This window comes from Diachasma alloeum, unplaced genomic scaffold (assembly GCF_001412515.2).
Source record: "Diachasma alloeum isolate Michigan unplaced genomic scaffold, Dall2.0 Dall_scaffold_00277, whole genome shotgun sequence".
In the NCBI taxonomy this organism is placed as follows: Eukaryota; Metazoa; Arthropoda; class Insecta; order Hymenoptera; family Braconidae; genus Diachasma; species Diachasma alloeum.
Window position 1 is genome coordinate 1,057,238 of NW_021680416.1, and position 16,081 is coordinate 1,073,318.

The following is a 16,081-nucleotide window of genomic DNA, read 5'->3' on the forward strand; positions in this document are numbered from 1 at the left end:
AATTGTATTGAAATTGTGTTGAATGTGTATGTTTAATTTGTTTATGTTAACATTTATGTGTGTCATTTTGACATGTAATCAATTTTTCTTCACTAGACTGATACTGTTCATTTACTTGGATAATTTCCTCTAAGACAACGAATAAAAATTCAGTACTGAAGTGGTAAAAGGAGATAAATCAATTTTGACTATTGACCAGTTTTCAATTAATATCTCGGAATCTAAGGACGACAGCAAAATGTTTGTCATAACCTTTTTTGTGGAGCCGATTGAGTGCTACAACAAATGTAATTACGAAAATTTCGCTATCTCCCTTAGATTCGGAACTATTCCTCAAAAACTCAACTAGGAGACAAGTCAACTTATCTCCGTTTACCACTTCACTACTGAATTGAAGAGATTGACGATTGCATTTCGTCAAACGAGTGCATTGACGATTGAGAGCATTTCGATGACTCCGAGCAAAAATTATTCAAAATTTCGGCTTAAACCCGCTTTTTGCATTTCGTCGTATTGAAGGGATTGATGATATCAACTGAGCTAGCTTTTAGTGTCAGGAATTTCCACTGAAGTTTGGGCATTGTGTTTTGATTTTAGAACGTGTGTAATACGATATTTCCCGACAGTTTCATTGATCTCAAACCTTCAATTAGATTTTAGTGGAAGTGTTCAATAGTTTTTGTGATTGTTAGAATTCTCTCAAGGTGAAATGTAGCGGTAAATAATGGATTTTGTCCCACGTGAGTAGAAGTCGAGTGAACTTGACCGGTATTTTTTGAGTGAACTAGTTGATCGTCTAATTTTTTAACGAACAAATGAGAGAGACTCCTTCAGTCATTCCTGGGCTTCCTGGGGGATGGAAACGGATAAACAGAAGTCCCTGTCCCACAAAGAGTGGAGGAGGATCGCGAAGAAAGAGAGGAGGAGGAAAATACGGCGTAAACACGCTCGTGAGAGAGAGGCCGATGATGATCGTTTGAGGGAGACACTGGAGAGGAGCGCGGAGTATTTGAAATGGATCGAGGAGCAAGCGAATTTGGAGAAAGAAAAGGAGAGACGAGAACGAGAGGAGCATGACGAGCAGGAACGGCTCTGGCTTGAGAGAGAGGTGAGAAATATTTAGAAAAAAATGAGCAGCTTTTTATTTACTTTTACTTATTTTTAACGAAATTTGTTGCAACTTGTAAGGAACTTACAACTGACCATCGCCCGGGGACCTTCAGCCAAGTATTTACATTTTGTGAACATAATAGTTGGTGCGAACAAAAAAATCTGTTTGTTTGTTCATTTTGCTGGGTGAGGATCGAGAAATTAAAGATCATTTTTACAAGATTGAGTGATGGCTCGTTATTTTGCTAGGAAATAATGAGATAAAAAGTTTTTGTTTCTTCCTGTGGGTATTTGTGGGCGTAAAGCTGTTGAATTTATAATTTTTTTAAATGTTACATTATTAGAACTGATTTTTTACATTAAAATTGTTGAGGAATTTCAACAGAAGTATTATTTTTACAAAAAAATCGGCTATTTCATGTCAGGTTTTGTTTCTGTTCGAAGTCGTTGACGATTTTGGATAGATATTATTGATAATAAATAGAAGAAATTTTTTTTTTTCACATTTATAATAAAAAAATCAGATTTTAATATTATCACCCACGAAAAAAATTGATATAAAAACCTAGCGAATTTGCTAGACAATTTTATTTTATTTCTGTTGCGCTTTCTATTATTAGTTTTTGGTCAATTTTATTGAAATGTTAGTAGAAAATATTCCATAGAAAAATTCAATAGAAATCGATTTTTCTATAAATAGAGATATTTTATAGGCAAATAATTTTCCGCCATAAAAATCATTTGTTCTGAGTCGCAACAAATTTGTTAACTCTTAACTCTTAACTGTTAGACTTAACTCTTAGGTACCTGAGTCCAGGAGAGTGTCTCACTGGACTCAGGTACCTCACCCCCCACCGTTAATTTCTATTCAAAAATGATTACAGGGAAATCAATCACACACCGACGAAATAAATCGTTACATTTGAATTGAAATAAGGTGAAAATAGAAGCCTTGAATTTAAATCTAAATTGGTGAAGCCCGCAATAATCAATAATTCTTGATGAATTGTCCATAGGGAAGGGTGGAGTAAAATGGACACTTTAGACTTTTTTAAAATTATTCATGACTCAGATACAAATTTATCAATTGAGCTCAGTTTAGGCTCGTCACAAAGGGAAATAATTTAGTAGCGAAGCGGTAAACCGGGTTAAGTCGATTTTGACTATTGGCCAGTTTTTGAAGAATATCTCGGAATCTAAAAGAGATAGAAAAATTTTTCTCATAACCTTTTTTGTAGATGCAATTAAGTGTTATAAGAAAGGTCATGAACAAAATTTCGCTATTTCTCTTAGGTTCCGAGATATCCGTCAAAAACTGACGAAAAGTCAAAATCGACTTAACCCGGTTTACCGCTTCGCTACTGAATTGTTCTTTGTATTGAAAAAAAAATATTAAATTTCGTCAACATTTCAACCCCTCATTAACATTTAAAAAAAAGTCAAAAGTTTCCGTTTTACCCCAACCTCCCCTACAATCCAGTAGCGAAGCGGTAAACCGGGTTAAGTCGATTTTTACTATTGGCTAGTTTTTGACGAATATCTCGGAATCTAAAAGAGATAGAAAGATTTTTGTCATGACCTTTTTTGTAGAGCCAATAGAGCGTTATAAAAAAATCATGAGAAAAATTTTGCTATCTCTCTTAGATTCCGAGATATTCAGCAAAAACTGGCTAATAGTCAAAATCGACTTATCTCGGTTTACCGCTTCACTACTGAATCAAAAGCACTGTGATGAATTTTGCCGGTAATGAGTTTTTGTAATGAAATGTGCCGTAACTACACACAACTGTAATCAATAGAGGTAATACCCTCGCTTGAACATCGTTACACCCCTTTTTCTTTCACCCAAAACCCAGGTGACAGCCCAGGAAGAATGGAAGCTTCTCCAAGAACGTCGTTCAAAAGCCCGAGCCGAGCAGCACCGCCAGGAGGAGATCCTCCGAAAGGAGTTCGAGGCGAAGCAGCAGCTCCTGAACAAGCGGAAAAAAGAGACCCAGAGCCGTCAGGAAGAGGAGCTGAAGCACCAGGAGACCCTCAAGAAGGCAATAGACAGTTACATCGACGAGGGGACGAAGACCCCCGAGTCCTTGCGAGCAGTGATGGACAGCAAACCTGGGAAGGAGCTCTGTCCCTTCTTCACGAAGACAGCAGCCTGCAAGTACGGTGACTCCTGCTCCAGGAACCACCGAAGACTCGCCCTCGGGAAGATCCTCGTGATTCCTGGATTCTACACTCACTTTTCCCTCGAGAGAAATTCATTCGAGTACGACACTGACATCGGCCTGGAGTACGACAGCTTCGAGACTCAAAAAGACTTCAGGGAATTCTATCGAGACGTTCTGCCAGAGCTGGAGTCCTTCGGAAGGATCAAAACCCTGAGGTTCTGTCGTAATACTGAGGTTCATCTCAGGGGAAATCTCTATGTGGAGTACTCCAGTGAGAGGGAGGCTGCGAGGGCCTGGAGGAAATTGAATGGACGTTATTACGCTGGAAGACAATTGAACTGCGAATTCGCGAACATTGGCTCGTGGAGGGCTGCTGTCTGCGGACTCCTCAGGTGTCCAAAAGGCAAAATGTGCAATTTTTTGCATACTTTCAGGAATCCCAGGGATGAGTACGATATAATGAGCCCTCCGAGGTGGAGCAAGAAGGGGGAGGGGGAGAATTCCGATCGGAGGAGTGAGAAGAGTGAACGCAGGTCTGTTGACACATTATTTATCCTTTTCGTGAAATTCTTTTTGTTGCATTTTTCTTTATTTTTGTTGAAATATTTGGTGCGGAGTTGTGGATTGGAAATTTTTGTAAATTCAATAAGTCATTATGGGATTTTTGTTTTTCCAATGATATTTCGGGTTTTTTTAATGTAAGGAATGTAAGGAATTAACATGCACGAAACAATTTCATTGAAAATCCTGACGAATTCGAGAGAAAATTGTATCGAAGTTTTTAAAGAGTTCCACACATTTACTATGGTTTTTTTTTAAAGAAAATATTTTACAAAAATGACCAGTAAAATTATATTTTTGTACATAATTTTTTCAATAGAAACATTTACGAATTGTTTGCGAATTCGCTGAACAATTTTATTTGATTTCTAGTGCACTTACTATTAGCTTTTGGCCAATTCCGTTGAAATATTCAGTAGAAAAAATCAATAGAATTTGATTTTTCTAAACAACTTATTCCATTGAAATAGTCTCTACAGAATTTTTTCGACTTAAATGTTTCAAGTTTTTTTGTTGGATTTTCTTGATGAAAAGAAAATAAAGATATACTAATTTGTTGTTATAAAGATATAATAAAGATATATAACTTTTATAAGAAAATTTGAGCCGAGGAAATTCTGTCGAAAATATCTCAATAGAATAAATTGTACAGAAAAATCTAATTTTATAGCCTTTTTCTATTGAACAATTCAATAGAAATTCAATAGAATTGTCTAGCAAATTCGCCAGGTTTTTCTATTAAATTTTTTCTTTTGTGATAATAGGGAGGAATGAATTTTAAATTCCCCATTGACTTCTTCTTACGCAATTTTTCCCGACAAATAAATAATAAATGTTACGAAAATCAAAATGACATGATGAGTCACTAGAAAAATCCATTTGTTTTTTCTGTATTAAGTTCAACTAATGCAACTTCGCTTGTTGTTTCAGGAGTCAATCCTCATGGGACGATTCAGTCCGAAGTACAAAAAGAGACCACAAAGACTGGAGATGGTCAGAGTCTCCAGAAACCGAGGTGAAACCCCGAGAGCACCGAAAGTCCTCGAGGAGCTCGAGATCTAGCTCTAGAACTTCGAGATCGAGAAGAACACGAGAGGAATCTTCTTCGAGGTCTCGAAGACGAAGAAGTCCCCCTGATGATGAGTATCGTGGAAGATCCAAGAAGAGTCGTCGTCACGAGTCGAACAAGGAGAACGGGAGGGACCACAGAACGCCCAAACGATCCAAGAGGGACAGCTCGAGGGAGAGGAATTCAAAGAAATCGAAGTGGGATAAGGCTGAAGTGTCGGTTCCTTCTGACACGAATTGCTCCAGTGGAGAGGAAGACAATGCAGGGAGGAAAAGTGGGGACACTGAGGGGTATCAGTGGGACACTACAGACTCTGAAGGAGAGCCTCAAGGGGCTTCTGGAGATTGAATGAAGTATCCAATTTGTTGATTATTGAATAAATTATTTTTTCATGCATTAAAAAGGACAAAAAATTATTCTCGAATGGATAATCGATTATTCCTTCTAGTCAATTAAATCCTCTGAGCTAAATTAAATAATATTAAAGCGAATGATATTTTTTTTACAAATTTGAATATCGAATGGGAAACAAATCCTGCAAAATCCTCATTCAAATTATTTTTTCTATTCGCTATTTGAAAATACTGATGCAAAAATCCTTCGAGGGATTTCGGAAGATTGAATAAAGTATCCGAAGTAGTGAAATTGAATTAGTTGATTATTGAATAAATTATTTTTTTATACATTAAAAAGGAAAACAATTTTATTCTCGAATGGATAATTGTATACTCCATCTAGCCAATTAAATCTTCTGAATTAAATTAAATATTATTAAAGCGAATGTTTTGTTTTACAAATTTGAATATCGAATGGGAAACAAATCCTGCAAAATCCTCATTCAAATTATTTTTCCTATTCGCTATTTGAAAATACTGATGCAAAAATCCTTCGTGGGATTTCGGAAGATTGAATAAAGTATCCGAAGTAGTGAAATTGAATTTGTTGATTATTGAATAAATTATTTTTTTATACATTAAAAAGGAAAACAATTTTATTCTCGAACGGATAATTGAATACTCTTTCTAGCCAGTTGAATTCTCTGAATTAGATGAAATAATATTAAATTGAACGATATTGAGTTGAATTTTCCTGATTTCTAGGAATTTTCACGAAATAATTAAACAGAAATTTACAGTTTTCATTGAGTTTCTCATAAAATCGTGAGTTTTCAATCACAAAATCCCTCGAAATTTCGGTGCAACGGTCACTAGAGATGTAAATACGTCACATGACTGTCACTTATGATGACACAAATTTGTCACATTACGAGACACTTATGATGACTGTCACAATTTGTTTTAAAAAATAGTCATTTTTCATCTATATAAATGTAACTTCCTTCTTCCTTTATCAATTTTTATTTGCGTTCATTCCTCATTAACGTCATGTGCTTTTTCAAACCAAAACCCCGCTCATTTAACATTTCTACAAATAAAACTATTTGTTTTATTTATGACCGTCACAAATTAAAAATTAGTTATAACCATCATTATGCATCTATACAGATGTTTAGAGAATAATTCGCTTACATATTATTTGTGGCCGTCATTTTTAGTTGGAAAATTTGTGCGTCATGACTCTAATTTTTTGGTCATATGAAGCGGTCTAAAAAATTCCGGCCATTTTGCATCTCTAATTGTCACATTAAGGCCCGGGTGTACTACCTTTCGAATGTGATCTGGATTTTTTTTATCTTCTGTAATCCAAAATTGTCAATTGAGTGGTAGGGATGGGTGGGGTAAAATGGACACTTTTGACTTTTTAAAAATTATTCATAACTCAGAAACAGATTTATCAATTGAGCTCAGTCCAAGTTCATCACAAAGAGGAATCATTGTTCTTTCAATTAAAAAATAAAATTGTTCCATTTCATGGACAATTCAACACGTCATGAATATTTAAAAAAAGTCAAAAGTGTCCATTTTACCCTACCCTCCCCTACATCATGTAGAAATTCCCAAAAATTATGATAAAATGATTAAAAAAAATAGAAAAAATTCTCAACTTTTTCAAAGAGCGTTTTTAATTGAGATTCAGAATGAGTTGAAAAAAGTGGAAATTACAAATATCTAATTCGCTGTGGCAAATTATCTATTAGCTGTCATTTTCCATGCTGGATAACAAAACACTAACTCCTCATGGGAAGTGACAGCTAGGTATCTCAATTTTCAAAACAGTGGTATGTAGTCATCTGCCATTTTTATGTGATAAAAGTGTGATTAAAAAATTCTCCAAAATATTACAACTTTTTTCAAAGAGCCTTTTCGGTAATAAATGTCTCTGTGCAGGGTGGAAAAAGATTTACGAAATCAGTCTTCCCCCTGCATGATATAGGGTGACAAGTCGCCATTTGCCACCGTAAATCAGATAAATTTCTCAATTTCCTGTTATTCAACTTATTCTGAATATAAATTAAAAATACTCTGAAAAAATTAAGAATTTTTTCTACTTTTTTTGATCATTCATTGATAATTTTTCAAAACTTCTGCATGATGCAGGACTTAATTGACAATTTCAGATGACGAAAGATGAAAAAAAACATCGAGATAACGTTCGAAAGATAGTACACCCGGGCCTTAATTAAAAAAAACAATTAATAGAAAACTCTCATTCAAATTATTCCGCCTCAAAACCCTGTCCCCAAAAATCCCTAGAAACTAGAGAATTTTATTCAACAAACTTGTCACAACCGAGTCGACACTAGCGCCCCAGTGGTGGCATCGGGAATTCTTCTTTCAAAAGTTGACGGTTGTCCCTGGCTGTCCGAATGTTGTGTTTGTTTTCTTCGCGTTTCGTCCTTCATCCGTCCCCCGAAATTCCCTTTAATTAATGAAAAACAGTGTGTATGGAGAACAAAGTGAGTGCAATGATGCGTGAGTTCCCGGACGACACTGAAATGTCGATAAACTTTGACATGTGAGTACCTAAAATACTATTTCATTCTCTCCTGGCGAATCCAGGCGAATCAGTCACTGCGGGAATGCTTAGTTCCACTGTCTTTGTCAACCACAAGTGGTGAACGTATTTTTGGAACCGGTACAGTTCCCCTTTATTTATTTTCCATTCCCAATTAGTCACTTCCCAGTGTATTCTGTCGTTGGTTCACTCCGGAATTTCGTCTGGACGAGTAAACGTGAATGAGACGTCTCAGAAGGAAATTGGGGAAGTGCACAGGGAAAGATATTGTTAGAGGAAATGAATGTTGGAGTGGTTATTGTGGTTCCGGGAATTTATGTATGGGAGAATTTCATACAAATTGCTAATATTCGATGTTTTCATCGCTGGGAATGAAATGAAGAAGAATTACAAGTGCTCGCTCATGGGATTTTTTGTGCAGAAAATTTAATCTTTAATTTGACAGGCCAATTTTTTAAAATATTTCACAATTTCTAAGAAACTTCACAGGATTTGATTCGGGGAGGGCAGAGATGAATGGACACTAAACTCTTTTTCAAACGCTAATGACTTACTGAATTGCTGATAAAATGGATTTTTTTTTCAATAAAAAGAACAATTGTTCGATTTTGGGATGAGCCTAGAGTTCAATTGATAAATTGGTTTCTGAGTTATAAATATTTATATAAACCAGTCAAAAGTGTTCATTTTACCCTACTTTCCCCTATATTATAGTTTATTTTTCTACAGTACGTTTTTGCATGACTGATTATTAACGGAGTGAATCTTAGATTGAATTTAATGATCGATTTTCATGTTTGATTGGGAAATTGGAATTTTTATTACAATTTTGAAGATGACGAATAATTACAAGTGAATTTTCAGGAAATTTTTTTGCAGAAAATTCAATCTTCAATTTCATGTAGAAATTGTTTTTAAAATTTCAAAAAAATCTCAAAGAAATTTCAAAGAATTTGACTTGAGGAGGATGGGGTAGAATGGTCACTTTATTTTTTCAATGCTAATGACTTACTGAATTATAAAATATAGGGGAGGGTGGGGTAAAATGGACACTTCTGATATTTAAATAAATATTTATAATTCAGAGACAGATTCATCAATTGAAATCAGTTTAGGCTCAATATAAAGGGAAAGAATTGTTCTTTTTATCGAAAAATAAAAAATAAAAAAAATAATTCCATTAACAATTTAACCTGTCATTAACATTTTTAAAAAAGTCAGAAGTGTCCATTTTACCCCACTCTATCCTACTTACTTAATTGATAAATCTGTTTGTGAGTTATGAACAATTAAAAAAAAGTCAAGTGTCGATTTTACCCTACCCTCCCCCATATTATAGTGTATTTTGGCATCGTTAATTTTTGACGAAGTGAAAGTTAGATTTTATTCAATAATAAATTTTTATGTTTAATCGGGAAATTGAAGTTTTAATGAAAATTTCGAAGATGAAGAACAATTGCGAGTGATATTCCACGAGATTTTTTGCAGAAAATTTAATCTTGAATTTAAGATAAGAATTGATTAAAAATTCCACAAAAATTTCCCAAAATTTGATTTTATTATAGAAATTATCAATTTGGTGATAATTCAATGTTAACTCTTCGGTGCATTTTTGCCGAAGTGAAACTTGGATTGGATTTAATGGTCAATTCTTACGTTTGATTGGAAAATTGAAGTTTTTATGAAAACTTCGAAGACAAATAATAATTACAAGCGACATTCCACAAGATTTTTTGCAGAAACTGTTATCTTGAATTTGAAATAGCAATTGTTTAAAAGTTTATAATCTCCAGGCAAAAAGTTCACTGACCATTCCCCCCCTCCTCCCCATCCTAAAATGTCCATCCGCTTTTCAATTACCCCCAAACCCACTGTTTGCGCTTCCTCTACTATCAATTCCCGCATTGGGTCACAGGTCACCCGCGTCACTCACAAGTCCCCCAGCCCCCTCCACGAGTTTCATAAAATTGACCGTCTAACAATCTCTCACTTTTCCGCACAATCTCGACGTCCAATCGTCCGTCAAGTTCCAAGCCTCATGCAACCCCTGACCTTGAAGTAAGATCGATACCAATGCAGATATTTGCCGGCGAAACAGCCCGAAACTCGAAACTAAACAGAAATCTTAATTGAAACAATTCCACCTCCAGATTACCATTTTCGATTTGAAATTAAGCCGTCTGAAGTTCAAAGGTCGGAACCGACAGAATGAGCACCACTGCCCCCCCTGATCGATGCAGCCCCCCTTCCCCTGAGCATAACTTATGTTATTTCATGGGTTGCTCTCCCCTCTACTCTCCATCATCCCCCGGAGAAGCTCGCGGGTACATCCACGCGCTGATTCTGGTTCAGTTCACAGCCGTCCGTGCAGGAGAGCACCAGCGGATAATTCAGTTGTCTCGTTACAAAGTTAAAAAGCACACGTGAAGTGGATTGAATCATCAATTAGATCTATTCATATCAGCGCAGACCGCAGCTCAAGATGTTCTAATCATCATCAGAAGTGAAGATGGAACAGATGAGACCGTCAGTAAAGCGCAAGTTGTTCTTCACCAAACGAATGACCAAGAAGAGACTGATAATGGTGTAATCACCCTTTTGTCGAGACCCAAACATCTTTGTGAGTGATAAAACGCAGCTGCGAAGAAGGTTTTTGCGCGGTTCGTGGAGAGAATAGTGATATCATCGACCCTCGTGACACGAGACTTCTCTCGCACCGAATTGATCGGTCCAGCGGAGGAGTGAGAAGGCTGTGACCTCCGTGACACAGTTGATGATAAGACATTTCAGAGAGCATTTTTCCAACTGAACTTGAAGTTGTTGTTGAACTGTTTGATGTCAGTGGCAAGGAGACTGATAAATTATCAATCTTGCTGTGAAGTTGACGAATAAACGCGAAAGGACAATTGTGATGAACAGCTGAGTTTGTTATTAATAGTTGAAGTTATCTTGGGATAGTTTAGGATTAGTTAAGACTTGCTCTGTTGATTAACGCCAAATGACGTGCCAAAGAGTGACTCCAGTACAAGTTTAATCTCAGTATTAATTAAGGATAGATTAGAAGAGGATAGACGTTTATGATATACATGAGGATTATATTTACGCGGGAAAACTCGTGATACTGTTATTGTTGTTGTACTGTTGTTGGGGAGAGTTTTGAGGGGATTTGAAGACTCGGTGAATTGAAATAACGGGAAGATGTTTTTTGGCGGTTACAACTATGGACCGAGTAGTCCAACATCTCCAACGAGGACCAACGCTTGGGGCAGCGTTTGTAGCCCATTCAGAACGTGAGTAGAAGCTTCTGAAGAATTCTCTAATCTGTTGTGTTGTAATCTGTTGTAGTTCGTTGATTAGGTTCCTCCTGAGTTCTATTTACTTATTGGTTTTTTGGGTCGTTCGAATTTCGGAATAAGAAGATTATCACCTTCGGGAGACAGTTGATGATGAATTTGGTAGGGTATCTTTTATTTAAACAGAAGGTTATTGTTGAATTTATGGATGTTAGATCGTTGGGGATAAATATGACGAATAGAGGAGCTTATTATCAATAAGTATGGTTGTCTGGAAATAGTTCAAGCTTCATTAAGACTAACTGTTGATTAACTCCAATAACGTGCGAAGGAGTGACTCCAGTACAAGTTTAATCTCAGTATTCATTAAGGATAGATTAGAAGAGGATAGACGTTTATGATATACATGAGGATTATATTTACGCGGGAAAACTCGTGATACTGTTATTGTTGTTGTACTGTTGTTGGGGAGAGTTTTGAGGGGATTTGAAGACTCGGTGAGTTGAAATAACGGGAAGATGTTTTTTGGTGGTTACAACTATGGACCGAGTAGTCCAACATCTCCAACGAGGACCAACGCTTGGGGCAGCGTTTGTAGCCCATTCAGAACGTGAGTAGAAGCTTCTGAAGAATTCTTTAATCTGTTGTGTTGTAATCTATTGTAGTTCGTTGATTAGGTTCCTCCTGAGTTCTATTTACTTATTGGTTTTTTGAGTCGTTCGAATTTCGGAATAAGAAGATTATCACCTTCGGGAGACAGTTGATGATGAATTCGGTAAGGTATCTTTTATTTAAACAGAAGGTTATTGTTGAATTTATGGATGTTAGATCATTGGGGATAAATATGACGAATAGAGGAGCTTATTATCAATAAGTATGGTTGTCTGGAAATAGTTCAAGCTTCATTAAGACTAACTGTTGATTAACTCCAATAACGTGCGAAGGAGTGACTCCAGTACAAGTTTAATCTCAGTATTCATTAAGGATAGATTAGAAGAGGATAGACGTTTATGATATACATGAGGATTATATTTACGCGGGAAAACTCGTGATACTGTTATTGTTGTTGTACTGTTGTTGGGGAGAGTTTTGAGGGGATTTGAAGACTCGGTGAATTGAAATAACGGGAAGATGTTTTTTGGCGGTTACAACTATGGACCGAGTAGTCCAACATCTCCAACGAGGACCAACGCTTGGGGCAGCGTTTGTAGCCCATTCAGAACGTGAGTAGAAGCTTCTGAAGAATTCTTTAATCTGTTGTGTTGTAATCTATTGTAGTTCGTTGATTAGGTTCCTCCTGAGTTCTATTTACTTATTGGTTTTTTGAGTCGTTCGAATTTCGGAATAAAAAGATTATCACCTTCGGGAGACAGTTGATGATGAATTCGGTAGGGTATCTTTTATTTAAACAGAAGATTATTGTTGAATTTATGGATGTTAGATCGTTGGGGATAAATATGACGAATAGAGGAGCTTATTATCAATAAGTATGGTTGTCTGGAAATAGTTCAAGCTTCATTAAGACTAACTGTTGATTAACTCCAATAACGTGCGAAGGAGTGACTCCAGTACAAGTTTAATCTCAGTATTCATTAAGGATAGATTAGAAGAGGATAGACGTTTATGATATACATGAGGATTATATTTACGCGGGAAAACTCGTGATACTGTTATTGTTGTTGTACTGTTGTTGGGGAGAGTTTTGAGGGGATTTGAAGACTCGGTGAATTGAAATAACGGGAAGATGTTTTTTGGCGGTTACAACTATGGACCGAGTAGTCCAACATCTCCAATGAGGACCAACGCTTGGGGCAGCGTTTGTAGCCCATTCAGAACGTGAGTAGAAGCTTCTGAAGAATTCTCTAATCTGTTGTGTTGTAATCTGTTGTAGTTCGTTGATTAGGTTCCTCCTGAGTTCTATTTACTTATTGGTTTTTTGGGTTGGGAACAAATATGATGAATAGACGAACTTATTCTAGATAATTGAAGTTGAGGCTGAAGGTCAATCATAAGCTTCTTAATTGAAGTTATCTTGATATAGTTTGAACTTTTTTAACGCTGATCCTGTTGATTAACATCAAATGTCGTTAAAGCTTTACTTCAGTCCAATTTGAATCTTAGTGTTGATTTTGGACAGATTAGAACAGAATACAAGATCATGACGTACATCAGAATAAGATTTACACGGGAAAGCCCGTGATACTGCTATTGTTGGGAATAGTTTTCAGGGCATTAAAGACTTGAATTGAAATAACAGGATGAAATAACAGGTTCTTCGGTGGATAAAACCTTGGACCGAGTAGTCTAACATCTTCGACCAGGACCAACGGCTACCTGAGGACTCGACTATCTGAAAAATCACCTCGGAATGATCTGACCTGTTCTGCGCAATTGTTCGCTGACTTGGTTTCATTTCTTCTGCGTTCAATTTTTTTCGCTTTATCTATTCATTGGGTTCTGAATCGTATATTGTTATTGTTGAGCTTACCCACGCGGATATAATAACAGTATCGACTCTCGATTGCATCCTATTGACCTGCATATAAAACAAACGTACACGTGAGAATATCTACATCGCCCACGCTCTACTACACCTACGAAAAAAATAAAAGAATGGTCGGTGGATAATGCATTATCCCACGTGTCTTTCTGCTCAACGAGGGTTGATGACTTATTTTACGCAATATTGAGTCTAATTGTTTAAATGGTTTAACGACCGGTTAATTGAGGAAACTTTGCATGTTGAAAATGAACGGTTTCTACACTTGGTGTCGCGGTAATTATCATGGGGATTTAAATGAGGAAAAGGACAAATTGTTCTTTTATTATTTTTTCCTCTCGTTAGTTTTGAAAAATTATTCATTTATGGGAACAAATGCAATGAAAATCTTATTAAGAAAATAGAGCAGTAATTTAAGGACAAGAGTAGCGAATCGGAAGCGAGGAGAATATTTTCATTGAAATAGAAAATAGATTTAATATTTCAGTACAAAAGAAATCATTTGGAAGAGCCGAAACGAGAGTAGTTTCTCGTTTCGGCTGTTTAACAATCACAGATAAGAAATAAACCATTAAATGAAACAATAATAATTATATGATAGCAGTCTTGTAACTTGGGGATAAAATATTTGTTGATAAATTTTCCTCTATATTAGATATTTTCATCCTGAAAAGGCACCGTCTGGTGTGAATTATCCGCCTCTTGATCCAAATATTTTTTTGCTGTCGAAAGCAGAGGAATTATTCATGTTTGAGACTTTCAAATTCGAACGAAACAAATTCTTTTTTGGCAATTTTCAACTAGCGATTTTGTTGTCCAAAACAAAACGTTTGACAACGTGTTTGTTTTTTTCTCAGTGTCCTCGGGGGAGGTTTATAGCACGAGCCGAAGGCGAGTGATATAATCCCACGAGCCAAAAACCACTTTTCCCATGAGTATCGAACGATATTTTTCATCACAATGTGTGGAAAAGGGACGTTATTGTTTATTATGTTACTTTTTCGCACAACATGATGAAAAGTTATTTCTCACATAAAACCCAAATGACACATTCAGTTCTTTTGTGTCAATACCAATAAGTCTCCTCTTATCACGTACCCAACAGCGAAATATTCGATGAAAATGAAATATTTCTGTTTTCCCTTCGTATCTCGCACATGAATTATTCGAACCCCACGTTTTCCCGACGTAACCGCTGGTCCATGGCTCCCCTCAACCGCTGGTATTGATCAGCATCCGACTGTTGTCATCTCATCCAAGGGCAGTCTCATAATCCCTCATCCAATTGAATTTTCAATTGAAACCTTTTGAATACAGCAGCCATCATGCTCGCAGTCTCCAGTGATATTCTTTATCAATCGTGATTGTATGAAGAAGTATCACATTCGGAGTCCGAAGATAGAACTCTCATTGTCGAGCGCAAGCGTGTGTTTACGCTGGATTATTTCTCTTTTATTTCCAGTGTATTAAATTGCCTACTGGCGTGACGTAAGCTAGGGGCTGAGTAATATTGTTTACACTTGGTCCAGCTGTTGAGTCTGATGTGAGATCAACTGCATTTCGAGGAAATTAATAAAACCCTTTGGATTTAACAATGGCTTCTTTGTTGTCAGAGTGAAATGGAAATGCGAAATGATGTCACTTTTTAAGATTCGTGAGGTCAGCAAAAAATGAACGTCAATGATGTGGCGTAAATTTTTCAACAAGTTATCAAAATTCTTTTTTGAGTCTAGAAATGGTTTGTTGAAAATGACTAAAAAACTAGTCGTTTGGTTCGAATTCTAAAGTCTGAAACATAAATAATTGCCCTAAAGTATGACATTTTCTTTTATCAAGTTGTTTAATTTCACCGAAGTAAATCTCTTTCACTCCATCGAATATTCTCATGTGGAACATATACTTTTTTGTAATATCCGACACTTTGGCCCCGGGTGAATTTTTTTTTAATTTCGACATTTCTGACGCTTTCGAGGGTTTCATTGGCATTAGAGGGACCAATAAATACAAAATCAACATTCACTTGGCGAAAAAATTCGATTTTGGCGAAAGTCCACTTGCCCCGGAAAACCCGAAAATCTGACCCTTTGGCTGGGGCCAAAAAAAACGGTTTCTCAGTTTTCACTTTTTCCACATACTTTTGACAGTTCTGACTAGCCCGGCGCTTAAATAGTTGGAATCAACGTTCATCCGGCTAAAAAATTCGATTTTGGCCAAAAATCCAAGATCTGACCCTTTGACCCTTGTGACCCTTGTTACGCTTGGACCGACTTTCCCCCCGAAAAAATCCAAGATCCGACACTTTGGCCCCCGGTGAAAAAAATTTTTTTTCGTTTTTCACTTTTTCCACATACTTTCGATAGTTCTGAATAGTCCGTCGCTTAAATAGTTGGAATCAACGTTCACCCGGCTAAAAAATTCGATTTTGGCCCCTTGACCCACGTGAAAATGAAAATTTTTTTTTCCCCTT

At 36.4% G+C, this 16,081-nt stretch overlaps 2 protein-coding genes across 7 annotated transcripts in view; both read left to right on the forward strand.

Annotated features, from left to right (window-relative positions):
* The first annotated feature begins 562 nt into the window (after window positions 1-562).
* Window positions 563-5,311, forward strand: LOC107038067 (U2 small nuclear ribonucleoprotein auxiliary factor 35 kDa subunit-related protein 1). The gene is made up of 3 exons (XM_015256945.1): window positions 563-1,108; window positions 2,967-3,808; window positions 4,767-5,311. Exons 1-3 carry the CDS (start codon window positions 857-859, stop codon window positions 5,251-5,253), a joined length of 1,581 nt encoding a protein of 526 aa, XP_015112431.1. The 5' UTR covers window positions 563-856; the 3' UTR covers window positions 5,254-5,311.
* A 2,346-nt stretch (window positions 5,312-7,657) lies between these two features.
* LOC107038109 (centrosomin) overlaps window positions 7,658-16,081 on the forward strand; it is a 50,923-nt gene continuing 42,499 nt past the window's right edge. For 2 of the 6 annotated variants that reach the window (XM_015257007.2, XM_015257008.2), the window contains exon 1: window positions 12,666-12,950. In XM_015257007.2, the coding sequence (XP_015112493.1) occupies window positions 12,859-12,950 (92 nt within the window). In that variant the 5' untranslated portion in view covers window positions 12,666-12,858. Of the gene's footprint in view, window positions 7,822-12,058; window positions 12,338-12,662; window positions 12,951-16,081 lie in introns of those variants that run through there. The other 4 variants (XM_015257011.1, XM_015257014.2, XM_015257006.1 and 1 more) reach the window with 4 other exon arrangements.